This window comes from Syngnathus typhle, linkage group LG20, assembly GCF_033458585.1.
Source record: "Syngnathus typhle isolate RoL2023-S1 ecotype Sweden linkage group LG20, RoL_Styp_1.0, whole genome shotgun sequence".
Lineage (NCBI taxonomy): Eukaryota > Metazoa > Chordata > Actinopteri > Syngnathiformes > Syngnathidae > Syngnathus > Syngnathus typhle.
The window spans coordinates 999,105-1,023,035 of record NC_083757.1 but is presented as its reverse complement, the minus strand read 5'-3'; the positions used below and the strand labels follow the sequence as shown (position 1 = coordinate 1,023,035).

Here is a 23,931-nt window from a genome sequence, read left to right as displayed (position 1 = left end):
CCATGCCTACCCTTACGTATAGCAAATAGTGTCAATCAGGAATTTATCTGGCACCAATATAACATGCATCGAATTAAATGGACTTGCGTAATATGTCGTTTGAAGAGTAAATTGATGGACAAACGGGTGTCCATTGCCCAAACACCGACGCCATTGCCGTAAAACTGACGTCATTACCGTAAATCGGCCTTATTCGTCGCGATGCTGTGAAGTGACTAACCACTTAATATGCATGGAAAGAAACAACCCAGCGCAACTCTTCAAATTCTATGTTGAATGACATGAATCGTAACCATATGAATTGATGGTGGGTGGATGTTTTGAATGGCTCTGTCGCCCTCTCGTGGTTAATGTCTGAAGCACATGCTTAAACCATTATATATATATATATATAATGGTTTAAGCATGGGCTTAATATATAATAGTTATATATATATATATATATAATTGTATTTTATGTATAGTATATTATTGCAGTGTTAGAGCTGCACTACCATTGACGGCTACGCAGTGGTGTTACAGGATACTGTCAATATTGAATGCATTTAATTAAAGTCACTGATTGTGTAGCGTAGTCACCGACTTGTGCGCGGGCAGCGTGGGACTACTAGTGACTTCATCAGCCAAGCCGATCAATCAGCAACTCTCTGTGTTCCGTCATTCGAAGGTTAATGCTTCCACCCAGCGGACAACTAAACCTGCAAGGAACTATTTGGAGAAACGCTGCTGTTGCAAATGTTCAGAGGGGAGGGAGGCCACAATGACAACACAGATGATTTAATTTAGGTGTATATTTAAAGATGACTGAACAAACAGAGCAACAGTGTAGATGCTGAACCAACGGGCGGGCGAGGAGGACTGCGTCAAACAAATAACCCGGAAGAAAATCAAAGAGTGTCAAGAACAAACGGCACCGACACAAAAAAAACAGCAGTAGTGAAGGAAATTGTGGTTACTTAAAAAAACAAAACACAGGAGGGTAAGCGTCTCGCATCAGGCTTAGGCTGAACTCTTCCTTTGAAAGCAAACTATAAAGAGGAATCGAGGTGATGATGGTCTGAAAGCCAAACAAGATGTGATAAGAAACACCAGTGAGGAAAGAAACGTTAAAAAAACAATAGTGATACAGATGTGACATAATGATCATATCGATACGACAGTGGAGGCGTGCACTTCCAGAATCACAAATCGGACATGGCAACACAATGAAGCTTCAGTGTCTTGGGGGGGTCGGTCAGAACTCTGTCTTTGTTCCATTATATTGAAGCAGGCAAATAATGTGATAACTGCATTTAGTCAAGAAAGTTGACTTTTACAACGGAAAACCCTTTGGCTGATTCAATCCTGACTGCTATCGCTGATGGAAAGAAAATGTTCAACCAAGACTTTTTGCTTCAAAATTGCTCATCACAGTAAACGTAAAAATCAAAATGAGATTTAAGACATGGGTAGGAAACTTGCGCGAGCGTCATTTCCATCTTTAAGAAGATATTTCAGACTGTTAAGGGCCACACCGCTCAGAAAAGAATGGTGAAATTATGAATACAGTATTAAGTTGGAATGTTAACTAAAATGACCATTTTTCATTTCAACTGTACTATAGTTTAATTTCTTTTTAGCACTGATGCAAATTTGGAAGCAACAAGCGCCTCCTGCAATCCCTATATTGTGTGTTCAATTACAACCTAACTGTAAAATGTTGACTTGGCTCATTCTATTTTTTGATTTTTCTCCCAGTGTGGCCCATAACAGCAACATTTACACACGAGCCAACGCAACAGCTCTGGAGTGGAAACCATTAAAGGGTGTTTCCCTATGAGATGGGAAGAGCAAGGCAAGGCAAAAACGGAACGATGAAACTCTTTACATAGTCTCCGTATCAGACGAGGCAACTGTTGCTAAACCACGAACGACCAAATGACGGAAGACTGAGTCAATGACGAGAGGCACTAGGGCTTGCTTACCCAACTAGAGCTCCCTCTGCAGGAGGGCAGGCCTAATTTATTAACGTCCCTACTTTTTACATATTGTTGCTTGCCTCTATGAAGCCCTAGCAGCAAAAATGTACAATCTAGAATACTTATAAGGGGGGGGGGGGGAAATGGGCGGCATTGTAAAAACACATTCATTCCATCCGTGAACAGAATCTCTGTACAAGAATTATTGCATTCACTGATCTATTTGCTGCCATACAAAAAAAACATCCAAAGAAAATTTGAGAAAAAAAACTCCATATTAAAAAAAGAAAATCACAACAATCCAATATATTATACTCCTTTGACATTAGTTTTACATAATGACATTTTAGGCCAATTGTTTTTTTTAGATGATCAGAAAAGGAAGAGTGAGTGATGGTGATGATGATGATATATCATGATTGTGAAGGTGATTTCAAACAGGTGTGTGACGTCCCTCCATACGGCGTACGTTGACGTGTACACGTGTCAGGAACGGGGCCCGAGCGCTTCCTCACTTTTTCAGGGGTTCTCACGTGCCATTGAGCAAGCTCACGTCGATGGCTCTTTGGTGCAAAATGTTGCGACACCGCCCCCTAACCTCTTTCTAAACCTTTGCCCCGGCCCACTGATAATCACATGGTTCGTGTAGCACAACAGTTTTAATCGACAAAAACCAACAGAGCAGCCCGATGCCACGCCACACATTCAAGTACAAAGTTAAAAAAAATGAAGAGCAAAATGAAAAAAAGTGGAGAAAAGAAGCAAGACAAAATGTCCCCCCACACCCCCCGCGAGATAAAATGGACAAGGGCTCTCTGAGGAGAACCAGAATTTGACACTTCACCTTCCCGGCCACACGGGGGTGCTCTTTATGAGAAAGTGCCACAAAAATCCTCACCCAGGTGCTCTTCTTCATTGTTTGTCAGAGGTTTCTTCGCATTCGATTTGTTTTCCTAGGAGGAGAGTTTGTCTGGGTTACTTTTTTTGTACTTTCTTTCCTTTCTTCAGGAGCAGCTTGTTCTTCACGTAGCCACGCTTCCTCTTGGCCGTCTGCAATTCCAAAGACGGCACACATCAGGTCGGGTTGATTACGCCACATTAATAATGCGACGAAATAAACAAAGGTCGAATAGAAACGAATGACCTGGAGGTGCACGCACGCACGAACGAGCTGGTTGTACCTTTTTGGAGGTGTACTTCTGTTTGGGCACGATGCTGCGAAGCTTGCGGTCGATGGGCTCCCTGTTGCCAAGGTTTTTGACCTTGTAGATCCTGACCAGCCAGTGCTCGGAGGTGAAGGCCTCCTCTAGGTGCTTGAATTTGATATCCTTGTTGCCAATCTCGGCGTTACGTGTCCGGTCGAAGCCCGGGGGCGTTCGAAAGTCCAACTGGGGGAGAGGCGGAGCAAAATGTTAGAAGAAACACCATTTCCCGGAGCAAAAATGAGAAAAAAAAAAATATTCGGCAACCTGTCTTTCTAAGAAGCAATGGAAGACTTGGAGAAATCTAGCACAACCTTCAGGCAAGTTGAAAAAGGTTGAAGGGTCATTTTGCAGAGTAATGAGAAAAAGTGCGGAAGCTGCAAGTTGCTAGGCAATATCTGATTTGGGTCGAAAAAACAATCCCGTGTGCTGTGAGGGATTGGTCTGACAGGAGTAGCTTTGTCTATCCATCCAGGAATATTCCAGGCTTTTAAAGAACACAGTCTTACAAGTGTAAAACAAGCTATCCGTTATCTTCCACTTCGATTTAGGCGAGATGTGTTTTTCAAGCGCTCGTCTGCGACCGAGCGACTGCGTTGACCCCGACTGAGGCAGCAGTTACAGCGGTCGGCTCAGTTCAAGAAGGACCAAACCAACCTCATCTATTACCACAACACAAAGCATGTGATAAGCCTTGAAATCCTCCTACCCACCGCGGGGACCAGTCAGACGGAGGCGGTGGCTGCTGCTGCTGCTTGTTACTGTCTACAAAGTGGCCTAGCACACCATAACTTGTTGGGAGATAACAAGACCTGTGTCAACTTCCCGCTCATTATCCCAGCGCCTGAAGTGGATCAGAGCGGCAGGTGGATTCCAACAAGACCCGGCGTGCCCTCAAGATGTGCAAGTCAACGTGTTGTAGTTACAGCGCCAAATGAAGCGGTCGTTAGCTCCGACTCACTGCTCTGCTCGGCTCAGCTCAGCTCACCTGCATTTCACCAAATCGATAGTAGGACATCTTGTACATGAGGCAGTTGAGCAGAGTGGGAGAACCCGCCTTGTCCACTCTGAACTCTCCCTGAGGGGTGAAGTAGTCGCTCTCCTGGAAGAAAACATTGCAGACGATTACTTATTATAACCTTTGCTTTTCACTCTTTAGCACACCAACTTTAAAATGTGTTTAATCGGAGAAGGAAAATGTCACTCTGGGCTCTGCATGAAGCTCAAAGTTGCAAACTTGAGGATGGAATGTCAACGATTACATTCAAGGGGGGGTGAAGCTGCACTTGGGCTTTTGGGGTTTAATGGAAACATCCAGACTGGGTGCTTAGTTGAAAGGATCAGGTACTAAGACAGAGTTGTGGAGACGGTTAAGGAGCCGGGGGGGGTGCATTTAAATAGATTGATAAGTCTTCAGTTGGCCATCATTGTTGCGGTCAGGTGTTAAGGCGTTGGCTCCATTACTGGCTGTGTTGAAACCTGCTGGACTATTTGCTCATCCTTGTCGAGCTGACACTTACCCTGATGTCCTTTGGGTGCTCGCCCTCGGCTATCCGCACCATCCATAGAAACTTGTTGATGTCGTCGCCCGAGTAGCCGATGACGCCGCCGAAAATGATCAGCACATAGTCCACGTCCAGGGACCTCATGATTTTGTAGGCCGCACTTTCATTGGAAGACATGGCTTTCCCCACCTAAAGTGTGGCAAAAGTTTCAGACATTTACAACCATAGCTCATTGACGCTAGCGTCGAGTGTATTTAGGCTAAAAATATATTTAAAAAAAAAATCGATGAAACATGAAAGCAGCGTATATTCCTAATCTTACGACCGGTCCCTCATCCCTCCGAAATGGAGGAGATGCAGACAAAGACATTCAAAAGCGCCTTGGACACATTCCGGCCGGAACTTTTGATGACGCTTGTAAAGTGTCTCCTCTCTGCTTTGCGCTCTCACAGTTGGAGATGAAAGAAAGCGCAAATAAAACGCAACAGCGCGCAGGCACAGGTTGGAAGCAGGAGCAGTAGCCACTAGTCGATGACACCCTCTAACGCGCCGTGATTATATTTCCCAACAACAGATGAGGAGCCAACGGGCAGCAAGGGCAGTTAAAGAGCAGATGGAGTTTGACACAAAAACATTTCAAAACGCAGCAGAGAGACAAATCAACACTTCCGCCCTCCGACAGTATGTGAGTGTGATAGTCAATGAAACAGAAGAGCTCACCAGCGCTATATGACTGTTGTTCCACGTGTTATTATCCACGAGCGTGGTCCTGTTGGCCATCCCGGCAATTTGATAACCGTAGTCCCACCATGACATGACGCGGGCGTGCTCATCAGTATTCTGCCTCAGCCAGTAGTACGCCTCCCTGAAGTCATCCAGGATGTTACGTGACCTGACAACACAAAGACCAATAAATCAAGCGTTAGAGGGAAGTCGTTAAATTTAGCATGTTTCCCCCTCCTTCCTGTTATAATTTCATTAGTCAAGTGGAGACAATGCGAGGCCTGCATTAATTACAGCGAAGGTTCTTGTAGAGGGCAGAAAGAAAAGTATCTCGATTTGCTGGTGGCAAGGGTATTTCGTTGAAAAAGAGGTATCCAATCAATTGATGATCAAACTTGTCAATTAATGGAGTTGTGGTCGCACCGCTACAATTCACCGTTCTGGAATTTATAGCAGCAGCAGCAGCTTTTCTTGGAACTCCAACAAACGCAGATGGCGGGCGTTTGCTGTGGGAATGACATGCACCCACCGACACTTGGGTGTATCTCACGTCAGAGTGGGAACGGCGGCAGCCAGCTAGTGGCACCACCTGTCTGTCGTTCTTTTGTCCTGCGGAGGAGGAGCCCAGCGTCTATTTGAGATGCAATACGCCACACCCCGCCCCGCTTCATTTATCCAAGCTAGCAATGCAGCTGCCAAATATTTGAGCAGCGGCCACTATTTGAATTAGCACACTATGTCATGGGAACATAAAGCACCACATAAGTTTAACAGTAGCAGGACTGGGCTGAATTTAGGGGAGAATAAATGAAGCCGACAATTTGATCACGTCTCGCTGAGTCTATTTAGCAAGTCGGTAATGAGTGCTACGCTACTCTCTGAAGACGAGCGATAACTGCGGCATATCCTTAACACAAACATTTACGTCATGACCTAGAAACTCAAAAATAAGTAGCCATATCAAAGCTTGCGCTGTCTTGCACATCATCAATATTTCAACAAATGGATGAAATATGCATGCACTCCCCAGCTCGCTGCTCTTTGTGGCGCCATGCTACTGTGAACTTCGCCTCCTCCTTATGCTAATTTCACAGCCATTATCAAATTACAGCAAGTGTGTGCGTGTGCGCGCGCAACTCCTACCCGTCGTGGTTGTACGAGGCGAGTACCACGCTGGGGCTGGAGTAGGCATTGCTGGTGACCCAGGTGCAGTGGACGGCAAACATCATCAGGAGCATTAACATCAGCATGGTCACGATGGACTTGATGTTTGGCCCCAAACCTTCTTCTGCTTTCTCTTGCTCCGACACGTGTTTTCGCACCTTGCCAGCCTGAAGACATATGCAAAGTGTCTTAAAGAGTGCTCGGGTTTGAGCCTGGTTGATTTCCTCCACCTCGACAATATGAGTGTAGGCCAACCTATTGTAGAAATGCGAGACAAAGAGTTCCACTGTTAGTATTCTCAGGCTTTTGGCTGATTGAAATGCCAGTGGTCCGGATGTTGCGGCGAGGATACTCATTGGAAAAATACGTATGCGCATTTGGCTGACACTTGTAAACAAACAATAAAGGCTATTAAAGCACCCGTTGATCGTGTGAGACCGCTTGGAGATGAATAAAAAGTATCAAATAGCTGGATGAATCACAGGTTAGCTGAAACGGCTCGAAATCTTTTTGTGGGATGCGTCGATGAAAGCTGGCTGACTGTCTGCCAGCCTTCCTTCCTTTTGAGCACCACAAAGGGTGTCGAGCCAAGTTCACAAACAAAAAGTGACTTTGAATCGAGGGCTGGATTTACACTTCCATTTCCGCCTCTCGAATACGATATGCATCACAGCATTTTTTTTTTTTTTTGCAAAGTCAATCCACCCCAGTATGGTATAATACACCTGAACAAGCCAGGCTGTTGAAATGTTTTTTGGACAATGATTCTACCCAACCTTATCATAGAGATTCCCAGAATTCCTCTTGTCGTCCTCATCACTGCTATCTTCGGCGGGGGGTTTCTCCCGCTTGGTGTCATCTCCCATGTAGTGTTCAAAGACGCTGGAGAAAGCTACCGCCGACAGCATGCACACCACCGGAGTCAGTGTCAGCATGAGACGCACCATCACCCCGGCGAAGTACACCGCACTGATGGCGTACAGGGCGACTGCAAGGAAGGAAGCGAGAGAGAGAAGAAACAAAAAACAGGTGACTCATTGAATAAGACTGGAAATATATGCTGGATGTCGAGAGAGGAAAAAAAAGAATGAGAGTAAAGGGAATCCCATGAATAAAGTGGAAAAAGTAGCCCCAGACTCAGTTAATCCGTCTTGTAATTCTTCTCCGCATTGCACGCCCTGAATAGAAAACGCCTTTATAGCTTTCCGTCCTTGAAAAGCGCCGGCCGGCCGGCCCGGCTCAACAAGCGAGTGGCTAATCAATAGCAATAATTGGCTGAGTAAGTTGTCGGAGAACCAGACTGCTTTTGCGATTGCTTTAAAGGTTCTCTGCCCTTCATCTGGACAGAGCTAATCTTTCGTCTTGAAAGCTTGTAATAATTTGGTGACTTTCGTTGCGTTGTCCTTCAGACGCACTCAGACTGCTGCCTATTCAGACTGCAGCCTTTTCACCACAAAGAACACATTATTGCCTTAAAATCGCCTCGGTTTATTCAATCAGAGAAAATGGAGTGATTCACCCAATTCCACGAACAAAACAAGACAGTCATCGTTTGTCGCACTGGGACCGCCAACTGGCTGCTGCTGGAACAGCAGGCAGCCAACAAAAGGACTGTCAGAGTTGGAAAGATTCAATGATCAGATTGCCGGAGCAGAAAATTCTCTCTATTATTATAAATGTATTCAGCTATTGCCATGCCATACGTGGATTCCATACCTCCTTTATCTTTTGGCGCAAAATTAGTCAGCAACAACACAAGAGAGTTGAAGGTGACAGACAATCCCTAGATTTCACAATATGCAAATGTTTAATCGTTGAGGGATTCTTGATGGACAGCCATTGAAGAATATTTCTTCCTCCCACACTCAACATCCTTTCTTTAAAAAAAAAAGATAAATGTGAGCGTTTTCTTATCTGAATGACGGCGACTTGGCACTTCGTTAAGACTCGACTGACTAAAAATCAAACTGTCAGCATTCACTTTCTGCAGCAGCACATTTGGCTTCAGAGAGACTTTTGCGCTCCATTCAATTCAGCATTTCCTTTCCATAATTTAGCTTTTGCTCACATCATAATATTGGAATAGACCGCAATTTTCCTGCATGGATATAGGTACCCATAGTGTCCCTCAAGGCTTAATGTTGGGTCCCCTTGTGTTCATAATCACACTGGCCACATCAAAAGTTACAAGTCATTCTAAATAACAACAACAACAACAAAACACCCTTGGCCTTCCTTTCCACCCCATCAAAGTGACTTAACGCTATCACGCCCTGGATGTCTGCCAACCACTTGAAAGTGAAGCGCGCTGTCCCCAAATCTATTCCCTTCAAGGGACTTGAAGAATTTAGTGTCTTTTGCATGCCCTTGATTCTCAATTAGAGCGAGTCTTACCAAACACCCGTTCGTCATTTATGTTCTTGATGCAGAACCAGAGGCCTGCCGGGAACGTGCACACGAGGATGTGAAGGTCGAAGAAGAAGGAGACCCACGTGGTCGGCTGGTGCTCCGACACCGACGCTATGATGGGGATGTGGATCTTGGCATAGCTAAGGGGGGAAAGTTGGAAGGACACAGATGAGCATTTTGACAGATCCATTCTCTAGAATAAGAAGGTGGGATGAAGCTATATCACCACAGATGAATTACGCTCTTTCTTTGGTGGTTTTATGCTATCTGTTCATTCATTACAGCCTGAAAGAGTACAACTCACCCAGTGTCCCAAAGTGAGTAGAAACGCCCGCTCCACGGAGCAATGTATCCTAAAAATAGAGAGAGAGGAAAAAAAATCAAAAAATCATCACATTCAATATATCCTCTATTGTGCAATCAATCTCATCTCAGCTGACACAGGGCGAGAGACACGCCAGCCAGCCAGATCATTCAAGTCGCTGAGGCCGACACGGGAGATTGCAAATTACTTTTGTTTTCTGACTGCCAATTTGACTGGCGGCCGGCCGGCCGGGCCCTGTGGCCAAATATGACTTCTATCAGCTCGAGTTTGGCTCTATTGTGTAGCCTTTCATTGTGTGGCCAGCTTCCATTCTAGAAGTCCATCTACTCTCTCAAAGAGCAGAAAACACAATCTCTGCCATTTTTAGACAACTCACTGACAATATGTGTAAGACCACTTTAAATCACCATTCATTGTGCTGTTATAATTCCCTGCAAGACATTTTGTGCAGGCTATGAAAATATTAAAGGATGGACCAATCAAAGGCTCCAGAAAATGCAGCGCTCATCTGTGATTATAAGAACGTGTCTACAGTAGTATCCTGACAACTTAATTCTCATATTTATAAACATAAGCCATTTCAGCTGCAAATTACACACAGGGTATTTCATATATATATATGCATCCATATTTGGAATACATTACAGCTTTGAATTGTTGCTCGGGGGGCCTCTCGTCGTCGTCGTCATCCACGTGCCATACCAGACAACACAAATGAGCTCAGCTGAATATTTAGAAATGCAATGTTACCCATTTTTGAGTGAGTGGTGACCCATTTGGTTCCACATTACACCTCAGCTATTGATTATCAGCAACTTGACATAAATTGCCCCTTAATAATGATCGACAGACTATTTGATACTATTTGAGTGCGCTTGTAAATTGATTCCATTCATCGCCTTTCGGGACTTTCATTTGGTGTGCTCCCGAAATGCTAAACCAACTCTAATTCGTACAAATGTAATTTTGCAAAAAGCACTCCATCCCGCGGCAAAAATTACAGCTTGGAAATACTCGAGGAAAATCTCAACGAAATCAATAAATGACAACGGAAGCATGAAATGTAGGCGGCTCAGCTCGTCATAAAACCACAGCGGAGATGCACAACACACAAGACAACATTAACCAGGACAATGTGAAAAGCGAAAAAAAAAAAAGAAAGAGAGAGACCCTGACACATGCTGAGAGGTATCACCAAAACCTCAGCATATATGCGGATCTTTGGGAGGTTGTTTTTTCTCCTTCTATTCTTTTGTCATGCCAACCCCAAAAGGATATCGCTGATGCAGACTAGCAAAATGTGATGACACCCAGAAAAAGAATTTCTTGTGACATCCAGGTAGCGAGCTATCTACCGTGAGTGCTCAGTACAATCCAGTACAAGCGTCTTTGGGTTTTCGAAAAGCGCTATACAAATTTAATGAATTATTATTATTAATTATAATACTCCAACAACAATAATATGAAAATCTTGTATGACTTTCACATAAAGGTGCCATGTATATAAAATTTGCATTTAACTTCTGTTGGACTAAGAATGTTAGTTACTTGAAAAACGACCTGCTCAGTTTGTTTCCATTGTGCCACTAGATAAAAATGCATTCCATTTACACGACTGCTTGGCCTCACCAATCACACGAGAGCTTTAATGTGGCATGAAATCAACGAACCCTCAGGGCAAGTCTATTTGATGGGAGGATCCCGGCCGGATCAGTTCGTTGACCTATTTGAGAAGACGCTTATTAATCTAATCTGCCTTGGGACCCGTGCAAAAATGACACGGTGTGCATAAGAGGACATTACGGCACGTATTGTAAAGAGCAGTAAATCAGATTCATTTGATTAGAAAGCAAAGACATTTACCAGTAATAATATTGAGATTGCTCGCACGTCACTAATTACATTAAACGCAATAAAATCTTATAATTACCGAGTGCAATAGAGCAAAAGATAAAGAAGCTCCGCAAGAAATATCCATCTCAATATGAAAAACAAAATTGCGAGTAAAGCATGAGCACATCTGTATAGTGAGTGATACAGAGGATATTAGAAATGCATACGTACCTGTATATGTGAGATAGATCACGGTGAGGAAGACCCCGCCAGCGGCCAGAGAAACGCCGAGGAAGAAGAGTGTTTGGAATTCTTGCCTGGTCAGTCTGTCTCTCAAGTACTGCAGGAAGGCGTATGCTTGGAGAAGTGCAAACACGCCTGGGAAGAAGAAAAAGAAAAGACTCAACAGTGAATATCTTGTCATTCATGGCACTCTTTGTTTTCACTGCATGGGTCTCTCTTATTCAATTTGCCCCCCCTTCTTTTAAGCATCTGGTGAATTTGATTTAAGAGAAATGAAGCACTTCTTTCCAGCGCTTTCAGCATCTCCTTTGACGATGGGCATCACCCCGTTCCTGCCTTTCCTTCCTTCAATGTGTCCTGGAAAGCAGCCAGCCAGGCTGCTAAAATTCCATCCCGCCTTCCCGCTGCCACGGGGGGGGCACCGTCCCGACAATTCCATGGCTCACTCGTTCTTCTAAGTGCTACCAGCAGATGTTCCGAGCAGCTGCTACGCAGGCAAACATCAAATATACTTGGCTCTCTCGGAGTGAGCCGTGAGTGGCAGATATTTACGGTGTTGAATTGTTTAACGCCGTTTGTGTGCAATGTAAGAAGAAAGGGGGGGGGGGGGGGGGGTGGAGAGAGAAAAACACTAGTATACTGCAGCGGTGGTAGTTGGAAACATCTGTCACATCTGACTTACCGGCAGCAGCCATATGCTCGCTGGTCCTGATCGGCTGGAAGCCCACAAACGGAATCTGCATCGATAGCACGAGACCAACAATGTAGAATGTGCTGTAAGCTGTAGGGGGGGGGGGGGGGGGGGTTGAAGAAAAAAATATTACAAGCTCAAACTCTCAAAGGGATATCAATGTCGGCTATTTCCAGCTTGTCTCCTTGCATCCCCCCCCATGTTCATTATCCGTCCCACTGTAACCAAAGCATCTTTTTTTCATCTTCAATGACAATTCTGAGCAGCTGTTGGTAGGTCGTATAAGAGGAGGAGATTTCTATTTGCATGCATTTACATTGGAAATCCAATTGAAGCGCAAACATCAAGTCAGTCCCGCCCGCCCGACAAACGCCTGCGCCAGCCATACCGATGTAGACTCTTTGGCTGTAACGTTGCATCAGCAGCAGCACAAACACGTGGAGGGGAATCAGGTTGATGATGAACACGTAGCCTCCCCATGCCGACACCTGCAAGAGACAACCAGTACATATATTTAAAAGTTACCTGACCATATTAATAACGTCCAATGAGTGGCATGTTTGCATTTGGAGGTTGCGTCGTCAACAGTTGAAATACTCAATTGGGCAAAATGAGCGACGGCGCTCCCCGATGATTGTTTAGACTGAGGGATAATGAAAAGACATTACCGGAAGAACGAGCATGACGGCAAGAGAGATTCGGGCATAACGCTTCCCCACCCTCCCCATTGGAAAGAAAAAGATGTCGCACAGCAACTAGAAAGCTTCTGGTGGCGTCCCTCCATCAGCCCAAGCCTGTCGCTTTGATCCTTTTACCTTATCTCGCACTTCCCGATGAGGCCGATAGCGAGATCGAGGACCTCTTTTTATCGACATGCATCTCTCGCGCTTGTCGCATTCGGTTACACCCAGTGTTAAAAGCAAAACAGGATTGAAAAAAGAAGACAAAAAAAAAAAATTCCAATGCAGTATGATGCCGTACTTTAGCCTCACGACCAAAAGCTTGTTTGTTGTTGCTAGGACGACTGTCTCAACAACAGTGGGCTCAGGGATAAAATACAGATAATATATAAAATGCAGATAAAATACAAATTAGCAATTCAGATTGAGGGTAAAAAGAAAAAGGACAACCCGCAATTGTCCTTCTGGATTCAATGAGCTTAAAAACAACCTGTACTTGACAATTCAATAGACTCTCAGTTTCTTCGCTGACACAAACATCAGCAGAAGGAAGGGCTGGAATAAAACAAATAGCAGCTGTAGCCATGGGGTGAAACATCAAAATGTCAGCAGTGTCACCGTCTGTGTGCAACGACACTTACCATATAAAAATAGCAGAGGCAACAGCCGATGGTCCAGAACACGGAACCCGTCTTCACAGATTTCACCTGGGGAAAAAACAAGCAGTTCATTCATGGCCGCAGTGAAGATAGATTGAATAGTCGTACATTTGTTTAATATACATCTCAGGTTGCTGTCACATTCTTCCGATTCCTGATCATGAAACCAACAGAAGAGTGCTGGTGTTGCTCCAACCGGTTATACATGTTGAGCAAATTAGCGGCTGTGCTTTGTTTTTCTATGACACGGTAGTTACAATTTGGGGAAAACCTGCATGAGGGCATTTTTCCCCTAATCAATCAGTGCTGTGTGCAAACTAGGAGCTTCTAATCTAATCTCATACGGTCCCTGCGCTCCTATTCGAGGTATTTAGTCAAAAAAGAATAAAGTAGCGTCCATGGAAAGGGAATCCCACCAAGATGATTGCATTATGTCCAATGAATGGCTCTCCTGCGGCATGATGTATTAACTAGCGCCTTTGGTATTTGAACTCGGTGACAACATTCACCATTTTAATTGGAAGGAGAGAGCATCAAACTAATGAAATTGAATCCGAAAAAGACGGGATGATGCGCTTGGCCAAAGCTCTCCTTTTGTCTGCCATTACTGTGCGTCAGCATCGAAAGGCTCCCGTGCAGGCCTTTTAAGACTGCTCATCTATATTTCATCATCCGAGACCGTACAACATAAAACGGGGGCCACTTTTCTGGCTGCGTCGACCCAACATGAACAAACGGCTGTGAAAGATGCTTTGCGGCCGTCCCGAATCCAACGGCGCATCCATACCCAGAGATAGTACGTGAACTGGAGGGCAAAGATGGCAATCCCCTCGTTGTCAAAGGAGCCGGCCACGGAGCGGGAGATGTAGCCGGGGACGATGGCGATGAAGCAGGCCGCCAGCAGCCCTGCGCCCTGGTTCCACAGCTCCCGCGTCAGCAAGAACGTGGAGATGGCCGTGAGACCGCTGAACACCGGCGCCAGGAAAACGCACACGTCTCGAATGTGGACCGTGATGTGAAGCAAGTTGAGCACGTAGTGGATGAGTCCTGCCGTCACCATTAATCCGGGATAGACCTGGCCAGATGGGATTGGGGGGGGGGGGGGAACATTTAGTAAGAGGAAAAAGGTTTCTCATTTCAAAAACAAAATAAGTACCAAGAAAAAAGCTTTCACCAAAGGTGCACTTGTGGTGCCATTGTCTTAATCATAACAATGTTTGCTTCTATTGTGCTTTGTTCCGACCATCACATTAAAAAAAACACTTCTTTCTTATCTTTGGTGTCAGGAGAAAGCATATCTGGCAGTTTCTCGTCTGCATGACGGCTGGTAGTGAAATGGAAAGAAGATGGACCGGGCTCAAAAGAAAGTCGACCGGCACGTTAACTGCTAAAGGCCCCGTCTATTTGCTAAACGGCGGAACCACGCGAGTGCTCGGAGCACACGCAATTCATGAGAACAGTCTGAATCTAAATAAATTAAAAAATAAAATAAAAAAGCCAGCAGGCAGCAGCTTGATATAATGCAGTGGTATAAAGGGCACAGAATTCTATTGCTCCCGTTACAGATTTGAAAGGGAGTTATTAGCGCACGTTTGCGTGCAAGGTTAGATTTAGCTAGCTTTCATAACCGCTAATGTGACACTGATGCCATTTCGTGGTGTTTTCCTCTTGGCCCAGTCAATGTCGGCGGTAGGCGCAATTGCTGTTGTAACAGTGTCCCCCCGCCGTGCCGTGCACCAGGTCGAAACTCACAATCGCGGCTTGTCGGCAGCCTCGGACGAGGAGTACAAGCAGTTTTGCTATTCCTCGCTGCTTTTGTGTATTACGGAACACAACGAGCAAACATTATCGGTCGTGTTTTTTTTAAGCGGCTGCCCTTTATCATCAGCTTAAGTAGGCGTTGCGATGATAATGGTATCTGCGCAAAAAAACCAAAAAAAGTCGAGAACTGTCGCATGACTGACATGGGGGATTTTGGATTTAACAAAGAGCATTAAGGCCAAAAGTGTGACGGAATTGCGGGCTGTGCAATTTGTTTATGAATTCAATGACTATAATTGGATACGACAGAAATGAAAATATTGTGGCAATGAACAGCCACGACACAACGATGACTGACAGACTCTCTGCTGGGCTATTAATGAGCCGAAACAACAACAACAACAGTCCCTGTAAAATGTGTTCAAAGGCTGCTGCGTTTAAGACGCGTCCCATTTGAAGAAATGTTGCCATGGTGCTTGACTTTGAACACAGCACCTCGAAAACCTCTGCTACAAATCCTATCCTTATTTTTTTGTGTATGACAAAAAAGGAGCCTGGTGAAAGGTGATTGGAGTCAAAGTCATTGTTAAATACATTTGTCAAATAACATGCATTTGATCCACGTCAATGCAGCATCTAAAACTGGGACCAAAGAGAACATCTGGTGTGAGCCTCAAAATGATACTGCGTTAATAAAAAGATTGCAATTTCATTATTTTCCTGGCTAAAATGTGTTCTTAATACCTAGAGAGGCAATCTAGCAGAAATGTGCGATGAGGAGCGCAACCTCATTTTGCAGCAGAGGAAAGAAACGTACCGTGCCCCCTACGATCCTTCCCAACGGGTACCAGGCTCTTTCATCAAACCAGTTAAGAAACTCGTAGAAGCCATTGGTTGTGAGATGATGTGTTGATCTGTAGTTGAACCTGAGGAGACACAAAAACGATGAAGGTTAAGAATGACTGCACCACATTTTCGTCCTTGTCACAGCTTGCCAAATTGCTATGTCAGCTGACGGAACAAAAAACACTTTTCCAAAGAAGGACGGCTTTTGTGGGAGTCGAAACAATAGGGAAGCGGCAGATGCTTTGCCTTGCCTTGTGAAAAAGAGGGAAGATAGGGCTTCAATTCACTCCGAGCCTTTGCGGTGATGCCAACCGCTAAGGTCAGCCTAAGTTAAAAAAGAAAAAGAAAAAACATGGATTGCAGGCCTGCGGAATTATGCTGTGTACAAATAATTCTAACCGCAACCAACCATGTGCCAGGGTTGCAGCAACCCAAATGAAACCATTTCAATAATCGACAGGACAACAAAAAACACTTGAGGACAAAAATGTTGCCATTGCTGGAAAAAACAAAGTATTTTTGATGCGATCCATATTCAGATTCCATTTGTACTGTTGACTATTCAAGGGGCACATCCTTAATCCTATTAGCAGACACATAAGCATGCAAAGAGGATGTCAGCTCGAATCCTCCTTGTGACGAATATGCCTGATGGACAGAATTTATGTTTAAGAGCCAGACGACACAAACACCAGATAGATTGCGATTAAATACTCAGTGTCAATATCTGCCGGTTGGCACATAATTACAACTCCACATAATCCCGCTGGGGATGAACGGCTGGTAATAGTTGAAAAAGAAAATGCTGCAACCCCCTCAAACAGTTTTAGAACTATTAGTTCAAACCATAAACATCCCCCAAAGGATGATTCCAAAACACTTCAATCTCATTTCAAATGTATCAAAGAGCATTAGGCGAAAAATAAACGCTGGCATGTTTGATCAAATGCTCTGGAGGTATGTCATCTGGAAGTTCTCCTAAAAAGCCAGGCGAAACTTAGTTCTGTGCAAGTATCTCCCAAAGAGGATCGAAATTGCACCCACGTTTGCTTGAGTGAGTAAAGAAGTCCATTAAAAATCCAATAGACACAATTCATTTTGGCAACTATGTTTATAAAATGGACTGTTCTGAACAGAGTGAAATCAAATGGTGTGTTTCAAGACACATGATGTGGTGGGAAATGAAAAAATGTGGCCAATCCAATCAAAAGAAGAAAATTAAACGCAACACCCAAAACAAAACAAATCAATTCAAACAGTGGCATATGAATCAAAGGAAATGGATTTCGGAAGAATGGCTTTTATCCCACCCCAAAAAATGCCATTGCAAAAATAGGATAAGCCACTGGAGAAACAACGGCATTAAACCGCACACATTTTCATTCATTACTGACAAAAAAAAAAAAAAAAAGTATTTTACACTGCAAACCAAAGCTGTCATATGCCGATTCAATGACGCTGATGCTTAGTTAAAATCAGTCTCTCACTAATCTTTATCACCATGCGTCATTAAGACTTGAGGCCCGCGTCTTCTATTTACTGCACCACACTATGAGTGCAGGACGGCCATCTTGTTCTTGTACGCAACTGATACATTTACTTGCTGTGGGGAAAGCAGAAAAAAAAACTTTTCCCAAGTCGTAATAAATCAAATACATCTTCCGGAAATGAATAAGCCATAAAAGGGGATGATGAAGCAAAGTACAGCAGTGGACACTTCTAGCTGTCGGCCATACAATTGATGAGTGTGTTCCAAAAAACCAGGTGGTTATTTTTCCTGCGTCGATCGTAATGGCTTTGCTATGTACTGCAAAGTCACTAAGAGAACGTGGAGTATATCTCCATCCCAATGGACTGAACAAGACACGGACATCCTGCAAAGTAAATCATTAAGATGATGTGCTAAATCAAGTTCATCAATAGCCGCATGAAGAGACTTGCCATTTGGGTCTCGCTAATCCTGGGTGGGCAGGACTGAGAACACTTGGTCACGCAGGTAGTGACCGAGATGACTACCTGCTGAATGGAAACATCTTCCCTGACTGATTGCGCGGCAAATGAATGGTAGACTTGCTTATCCGATACAATGAACACCATTGTTGGACACAAAGTTCACTATGCCTCTGATGTTGCGCGGTCTCTGCAAAGGTTTCCAAAACATTGTTGGCTATAAAGCTGGAGTAGTTAGTTGGCAGGTTCTCCAGAGTAGACCTAGGAATGGATGATAATGACTTTTAGGGGACAGATCAAATCACAGTGACAATACTGCATTTTTCAAAGTGCTACCGACGCAGTGGAAGGACAAGTTCAGTTTGCGCTAAGTCACAAAACACCATCTGGAATGGCAAACTTCATGCAAGCATCTTAATGAAGCCAGTGCAGCGTTTGCAGGGGCTAAGTACGTGCTGGCTTTTGGCCATCAAAATAATGGAACATCTGACAATAACTCCGCTACGAGGCCAGTTTTATTTCGCTCCACTTGTTTAACAACTACCGTGAATGAACACGTGTCCATATTTATAAAAACAAGCAGGGGGGGGCGAGAGTCGTTTGCCACCTCCTGATTCAGAGAGGATTTAATGTCCGATTATCGAAGCACACTTAAAAGTCATTTGACGATCCGTTCAAAATAACCTGCCGGGGAATTTTTAATACTAAAAACAAATGATTTTGTCTTTTTTCTTTGGAGGGAGCGGAAGACAGACGACCAAAAGCGTGGTCCCACGGCACGAAAGCCCCAAAGCGGCAGCAGTTATTCACGTCAATTAATGAGCGACCGAGCAGAATACAGATAACGCAAAGTTACACTCTTAGAACTGCGACTGCATGCATAATTTAGTGAAGGAAAAAGGGCACTGATTTGTTTAGTGTGCGGGGGCAACCAAGTTCCTGTGCTAAATCAAGCATTGGCTATTCATCCAATTAGATCGTCCCGCTTTTGGGGGAGTTTTCACACTTAAGGGCTTTGGTGGCAAGGATGAAGGATGGCTCGTGGCTAAACGGATGATACTACAGCGTACGCTCCGCTCAGCCTCAGGCAGAGGAAACCCAAATGAATCTCGGCACCCGGAGAATGGAGTTCCTCTGCGACACAACGCATGCAGCGGAGACTTTTTAAAAGGTCCGAGCTGAGTCACACTGGTTGGATTTTCCATCAATTCTCGATGTGCCATGACCCAATTTGCTCCTATAGCACTAAAAGATATGACACTTGGAAAGTCTCGGAACAAAGAGGGCAATTCCTTCCTTTATTTGGCCAAGGTCAGCAAAGGGCTGAAAAGTAACGGCAAAAATGACGTCAGGTGACTTGAGGTGAGAAGTGCACCACACCCTTGGACTGACGGCCAGTCGATCACAAGGTGATCACGGTTGCAGCATTCACCGCTGCGTGAAAGCCATCTTAGTGAATGGCGACATTGCCATCTTGTGAATGCATTTTTCACTCCAGAGGAATTCCACTTGCTTCATTCCTGTAGGTCTTGTATTTCGGAGGGCCTGGATGAGACCATTGAATTGGAGAAAGAGACAGACGAGCGAGTAGGCACTTTGGGAGCCAAAAGTGACAATTGGGCCACACGTTTATTTTGTCACTCGAGTAGACACAGAAGGCTTGTCGCAAGCTACTTTTTAAAAAAAAATGGGAAACTGCTCTGTGCCATTTTGTTCGATCCCTTTGCCAAAATGGCACAGAGCAATCCCCCGAAATGGGAAATTGCTCTGTGCCATTTCGTTTCATCACGTTTTCCAAAAACAGGACATCATGTCAAATGGACTGGACAAAATTGCACTGTTATGACTCAGTTACTGGTTTGACCTAAAACATGGCCAAAAATAGGCAAAAGTGTTCACCCTTATTTTATTGCACTGGTCTCAGCACTCACTCCAAGTCACTTGGATGCTGCGTGCGACTAATGGCTTCTTCATGAAGAATAGGTACCAACGCCGCCACGTTAACTCCATTAAAAAGATTCCAGCTATCTTGAAGAGTCAGCTAAGTTCACGTTAATAGCGTTTGGAGATCCGGGCCCATTTTGATATTGTGCTAGCCGAGCCCTAGGAATACTAATTACACATACCGTTGGTTTCAAGTCGCGCGGAATCCTCTCGGCTGAAGCAAACAAAAGAGCAATTAAAGTGGACAATAACAAGCGCTGTTATAATAAGGTGTTTTAATGAGCTCCTGCATGTCGGTCACCATTGACACACAGTTCATTTTAATAACGAACCTCATGTTACAAATAGTAATTGGTCGCTGCGAGCGATCCAATGAGTGCAATTGAAAGCAGCAGCCGCCACCGCCGTCTGAATTAGAGTCTTAATAGCACCATTCATTCATTCATTCATTCATTCCCCTTTGCAAATGAGCATGGTAGATCTGTCCGTGCTCAACTTTATCTGACAACAGCAGTTAGTTTCCGTTTATTGGACGCCACTGACCTCTACTGTATTCATTCACATTCATTTGGAAGTCTTTGGTTCTTTTGAATTTGGATTAAGACTACAAAAAATGACATATTTGGTTGCAAAAGGAATATTTGTCGAATCAACTATCCTATTAATTATTCTAATAGCATTGAAGTTTGCTCAAGTTGTTGTATATGAACTTTTGTCCCAAGTAAGCAACATTTTTACATTTTTTTATACAAGCCAAGGTCCCTTACCTCATCAAGTGACTCCTGCGGCCATTAATTCCGCCGGCAGTAGGAAAACAATTATCCGGCGGGCAGTCAAGCTCACGGTCCCTTTATTTTTCGTCCACAATAAGAACAACAACACTTTGCACTCAAGCCTCCATCGTTGCTTTGCTATAAGAGATGCAGGCTTCAAGCTAGGCAGAGAAGCTTTCAACATGCTCCGACACAAGTTTAAACAAACATGGCAATTTAGAGGAGGCTTGTCCAAAAAAAGACAATCGAAGAAACTGCAAGGAAAATGACTTTGAGATGTGCTGAAATCCCTTTTTCAAGATACAGCCAACTGTTTGAAAAATCAATCCAGTCTTCAGCGGTGTCTATTTTATGGGCACTTTTGAAAGAAATCTCTTAGCCACAGACACTTTTTTTTTTTTTTTAACACAGTTGGGACACGGGCAGATAAAAATGCGCCCAGTGTCATAAGAAAGCAAAGATGCACGAGAAGAAAAAACAAAGCCATGAAACAATGAAATCTCTATGGCTCCATCGATAAAAGCTCCCTCAGATTGGATGCGTGACAGGTATTAAATCCTTCTCTCCCTCTGCATCGCCTCGCATCCTTGCGCAATTTCTCTCCCCCATCTTTCTTTGTTGCAAATGTAGTTGTGGGCTCCCACGGAGCTGCATGCTGACACCTGTCAGTATGCCAACCTTCAAGCTTTTCATTCTACCAACACTTCCGCCCCGAAGCCCTGCACATAGCATAGAAGGGATTTATTTTAAGAAACACATGACGCTGCGTTAATTAACAATGAGACCATGTTCAAGAATCTCCTATGCACAAGTATAGACACGGCAATCAATTGCTCCCGTCCCCTTGTTTCTGCATGCATGAGTGACTTTGGAGCGGAAATGAATTAAATACATTTTAGTAAAAGGCTTCAACAAAATGAATGCGACACCGCTAATGAAAAATGCGGCACGTGACCGAGGTCCGAGTCAAACCCAATAGCAGCGCTACAAGCATAAACCCTGTCAAATTCCTAAGTGTGTCACACAAAGTCAAAACCGTGGGGCTGTGCTTCTCGCTTATGTGATGAGTAATCCCCTGACCTGACCAAAAAAAATAAATCAAAAGCAACCATTCCATTGGCAATTTCTTTGTTTTGGAATCCAATCCGGGGGAACATGACTTCACGTTGGCTGCGAGTTGTTTCTCAAATGCACAATGCAGTGTGGCAAAACATTTGTGTGACCAGCCAGATGCTACGTGGCTAGGCTCTAATGAGAGAAAGCAGCCTCTGAGCACTATTTAACCCTCAGAAACAATGTTAAGGTCATGGCTTGGGGCAAATTCCAAGCACTAAGTCCAAATAATCAGACTCTTGTCACATTAACAACATACTTTGCCTGTCTGCTGTTAATCTTCCAAAAGGGTACCCATACCAATGAGGGCAAAGCGAGGAAGACCGCAGAACCTGAAGCCAAACTTCATGAGGCGTTGTGGTAGCATAGCAGAAAGAAGAATGCAATGATTACACAATTGATGATTTTGAAATTGTCTTACACGCAAGGCAACTTCAGTTTGCATGAGAAATATAAATAGTTCAAACATTGCCTACAGCAAGACACGTCCTAGTGGGATGTGTCAAAGGTCACAAAGTCCAGTAGAGTAGGTCAAAACATGCACTTCCTGAGGTCACGCACAAGGCCCCGCCCCGCCCCCCTGCCTCTGCTTTGATAAACAACCGCCAACCTTTGTTTGTATTATTGGATCTTAATGTTTGTGCTTTTTAATATAGGGATGGAGATTAAAACGTGATCGGATAGTTACAGCTCTGCATTTGTCCAAGCAATGACAGCCCGATCTTTCCATATCGCATCCCCCTTTATGAAGCTGTTGATAGCTGTGACTTATTTCATTAGTTTTTTAAAAATGTAAAAAATACTTTTACTGTTCGTGTAAGTGAGGTCGTGAGCGCAAAGAGGAAGTCCGATCACGTGACTAAATTCGACTGAACATTGTGATGACAGGTCACAGCGAATCCATCTGCTTCCGGGTTACAAACCGTCCGCAGTGGTGACGAGCACCAGCCTGGAACGTCAACGAAAGCCTCCATTTATTCCTTTAATCGTTCATTCCCAACGACTTAAAAGATACGAGTGAACCCCGCTGGCGGCACAACACTATCAATCACAGCGGTCACGGTCGAAGCGATTTCTCTCCACAATGCGCAACGTCATACTCCCACTCGGATTGCATTCAAAGTCTTTTACAAAGCAAAGCCTCATTCATTTCTCACCTCCTATTTAAGTCAAGTGCAGACCCAGTGGGAGCACGAGTGTGGAAGAACATCAGCACGAAACAAGTAGTCAACTAGACCGGCTAGCTAAATAAGACTCCAAGCGTCATGTATAAATGTCACCCTTCCTTGGACGTGCCAAACGTCCGGACCGTGACATTATTATCAACCGCTTGCACCAGAAGAAAAAAAAATGCTTCCTTCAGACAGCGTGACAATGAGCAGCCATTCAAACAGGACAATTAATGCAACTACGATCGGGATTGCAAGAATACGAATAACCATGATCATCATCTTACCATGGGTCGAACTCGTGGATGATGCTCTCGAAGCGAATGACGGCGAAAAGTCTGGAGCTGAATCCGGCCAGGCAGGCCAGAAAAAGAATGCTGAACGAAAGTAACGACTGCCACCCAGCCGGCTGTGTCAGTCCGCCCGACAGGCCTCCTCTGCCGCCCGTCGCAGCCGCGGCGCCGGCTCGGCTGTTCCCGTGCACCGAGCTGCCGGCATTAGCGGACGCTTTGTGTTTGCCGTCGCTGACTGCGTGGTGCTCCGCCATTTCTGCGCGCGGTGGAAGTCGGTCGGTCGCTTTGCTAGAGTCCCCCTCCAGCCCAAACTAGCCTATCTTCTTCCGCTCCGTGCTGATGTAAGTTCCCCTTGGTTTGCTGCCTTGCCAGGAATTTCCAAAGGTTTTCGGATAAGATTTGGACTGGTAGCGGTTACATCCCGTGATGCACCGAAACCGCAACAGTGAACCCGCACGACGCTCCACAGCACCGGTGGAAAGAGGAAGAAGAGATGCGATGGGCGGGGTTACCGGAAGCTGTGGCGGCCTGTTACAAATTGACAGGTATTGGAAGGCGGGACTTCGTACCGTTCGACCAATGGAAGAACAGCGTTGGGTTGACTGACAGAAACAACACACCACTTAAAACGGAGTCCAATTCAGCGTTGACAGCCAACTTTGAGCTTTTTGAATTGGTGTCAATCTGGCG

General features: G+C 44.6%; 1 protein-coding gene across 1 annotated transcript; it reads right to left on the bottom strand.

Annotated features, from left to right (window-relative positions):
• Positions 1-776: 776 nt before the first annotated feature.
• stt3b (STT3 oligosaccharyltransferase complex catalytic subunit B) lies at positions 777-23,731 on the bottom strand. The gene is made up of 16 exons (XM_061267016.1): positions 23,236-23,731; positions 15,971-16,079; positions 14,180-14,467; positions 13,375-13,440; positions 12,442-12,541; positions 12,045-12,143; positions 11,351-11,497; positions 9,266-9,314; positions 8,947-9,101; positions 7,329-7,540; positions 6,532-6,719; positions 5,386-5,557; positions 4,681-4,854; positions 4,149-4,262; positions 3,140-3,346; positions 777-3,008 (listed from the first exon to the last, which is right to left on the bottom strand). Exons 1-16 carry the CDS (start codon positions 23,493-23,495, stop codon positions 2,934-2,936), a joined length of 2,415 nt encoding a protein of 804 aa, XP_061123000.1. The 5' UTR covers positions 23,496-23,731; the 3' UTR covers positions 777-2,933.
• Between the last annotated feature and the right edge of the window lie 200 nt (positions 23,732-23,931).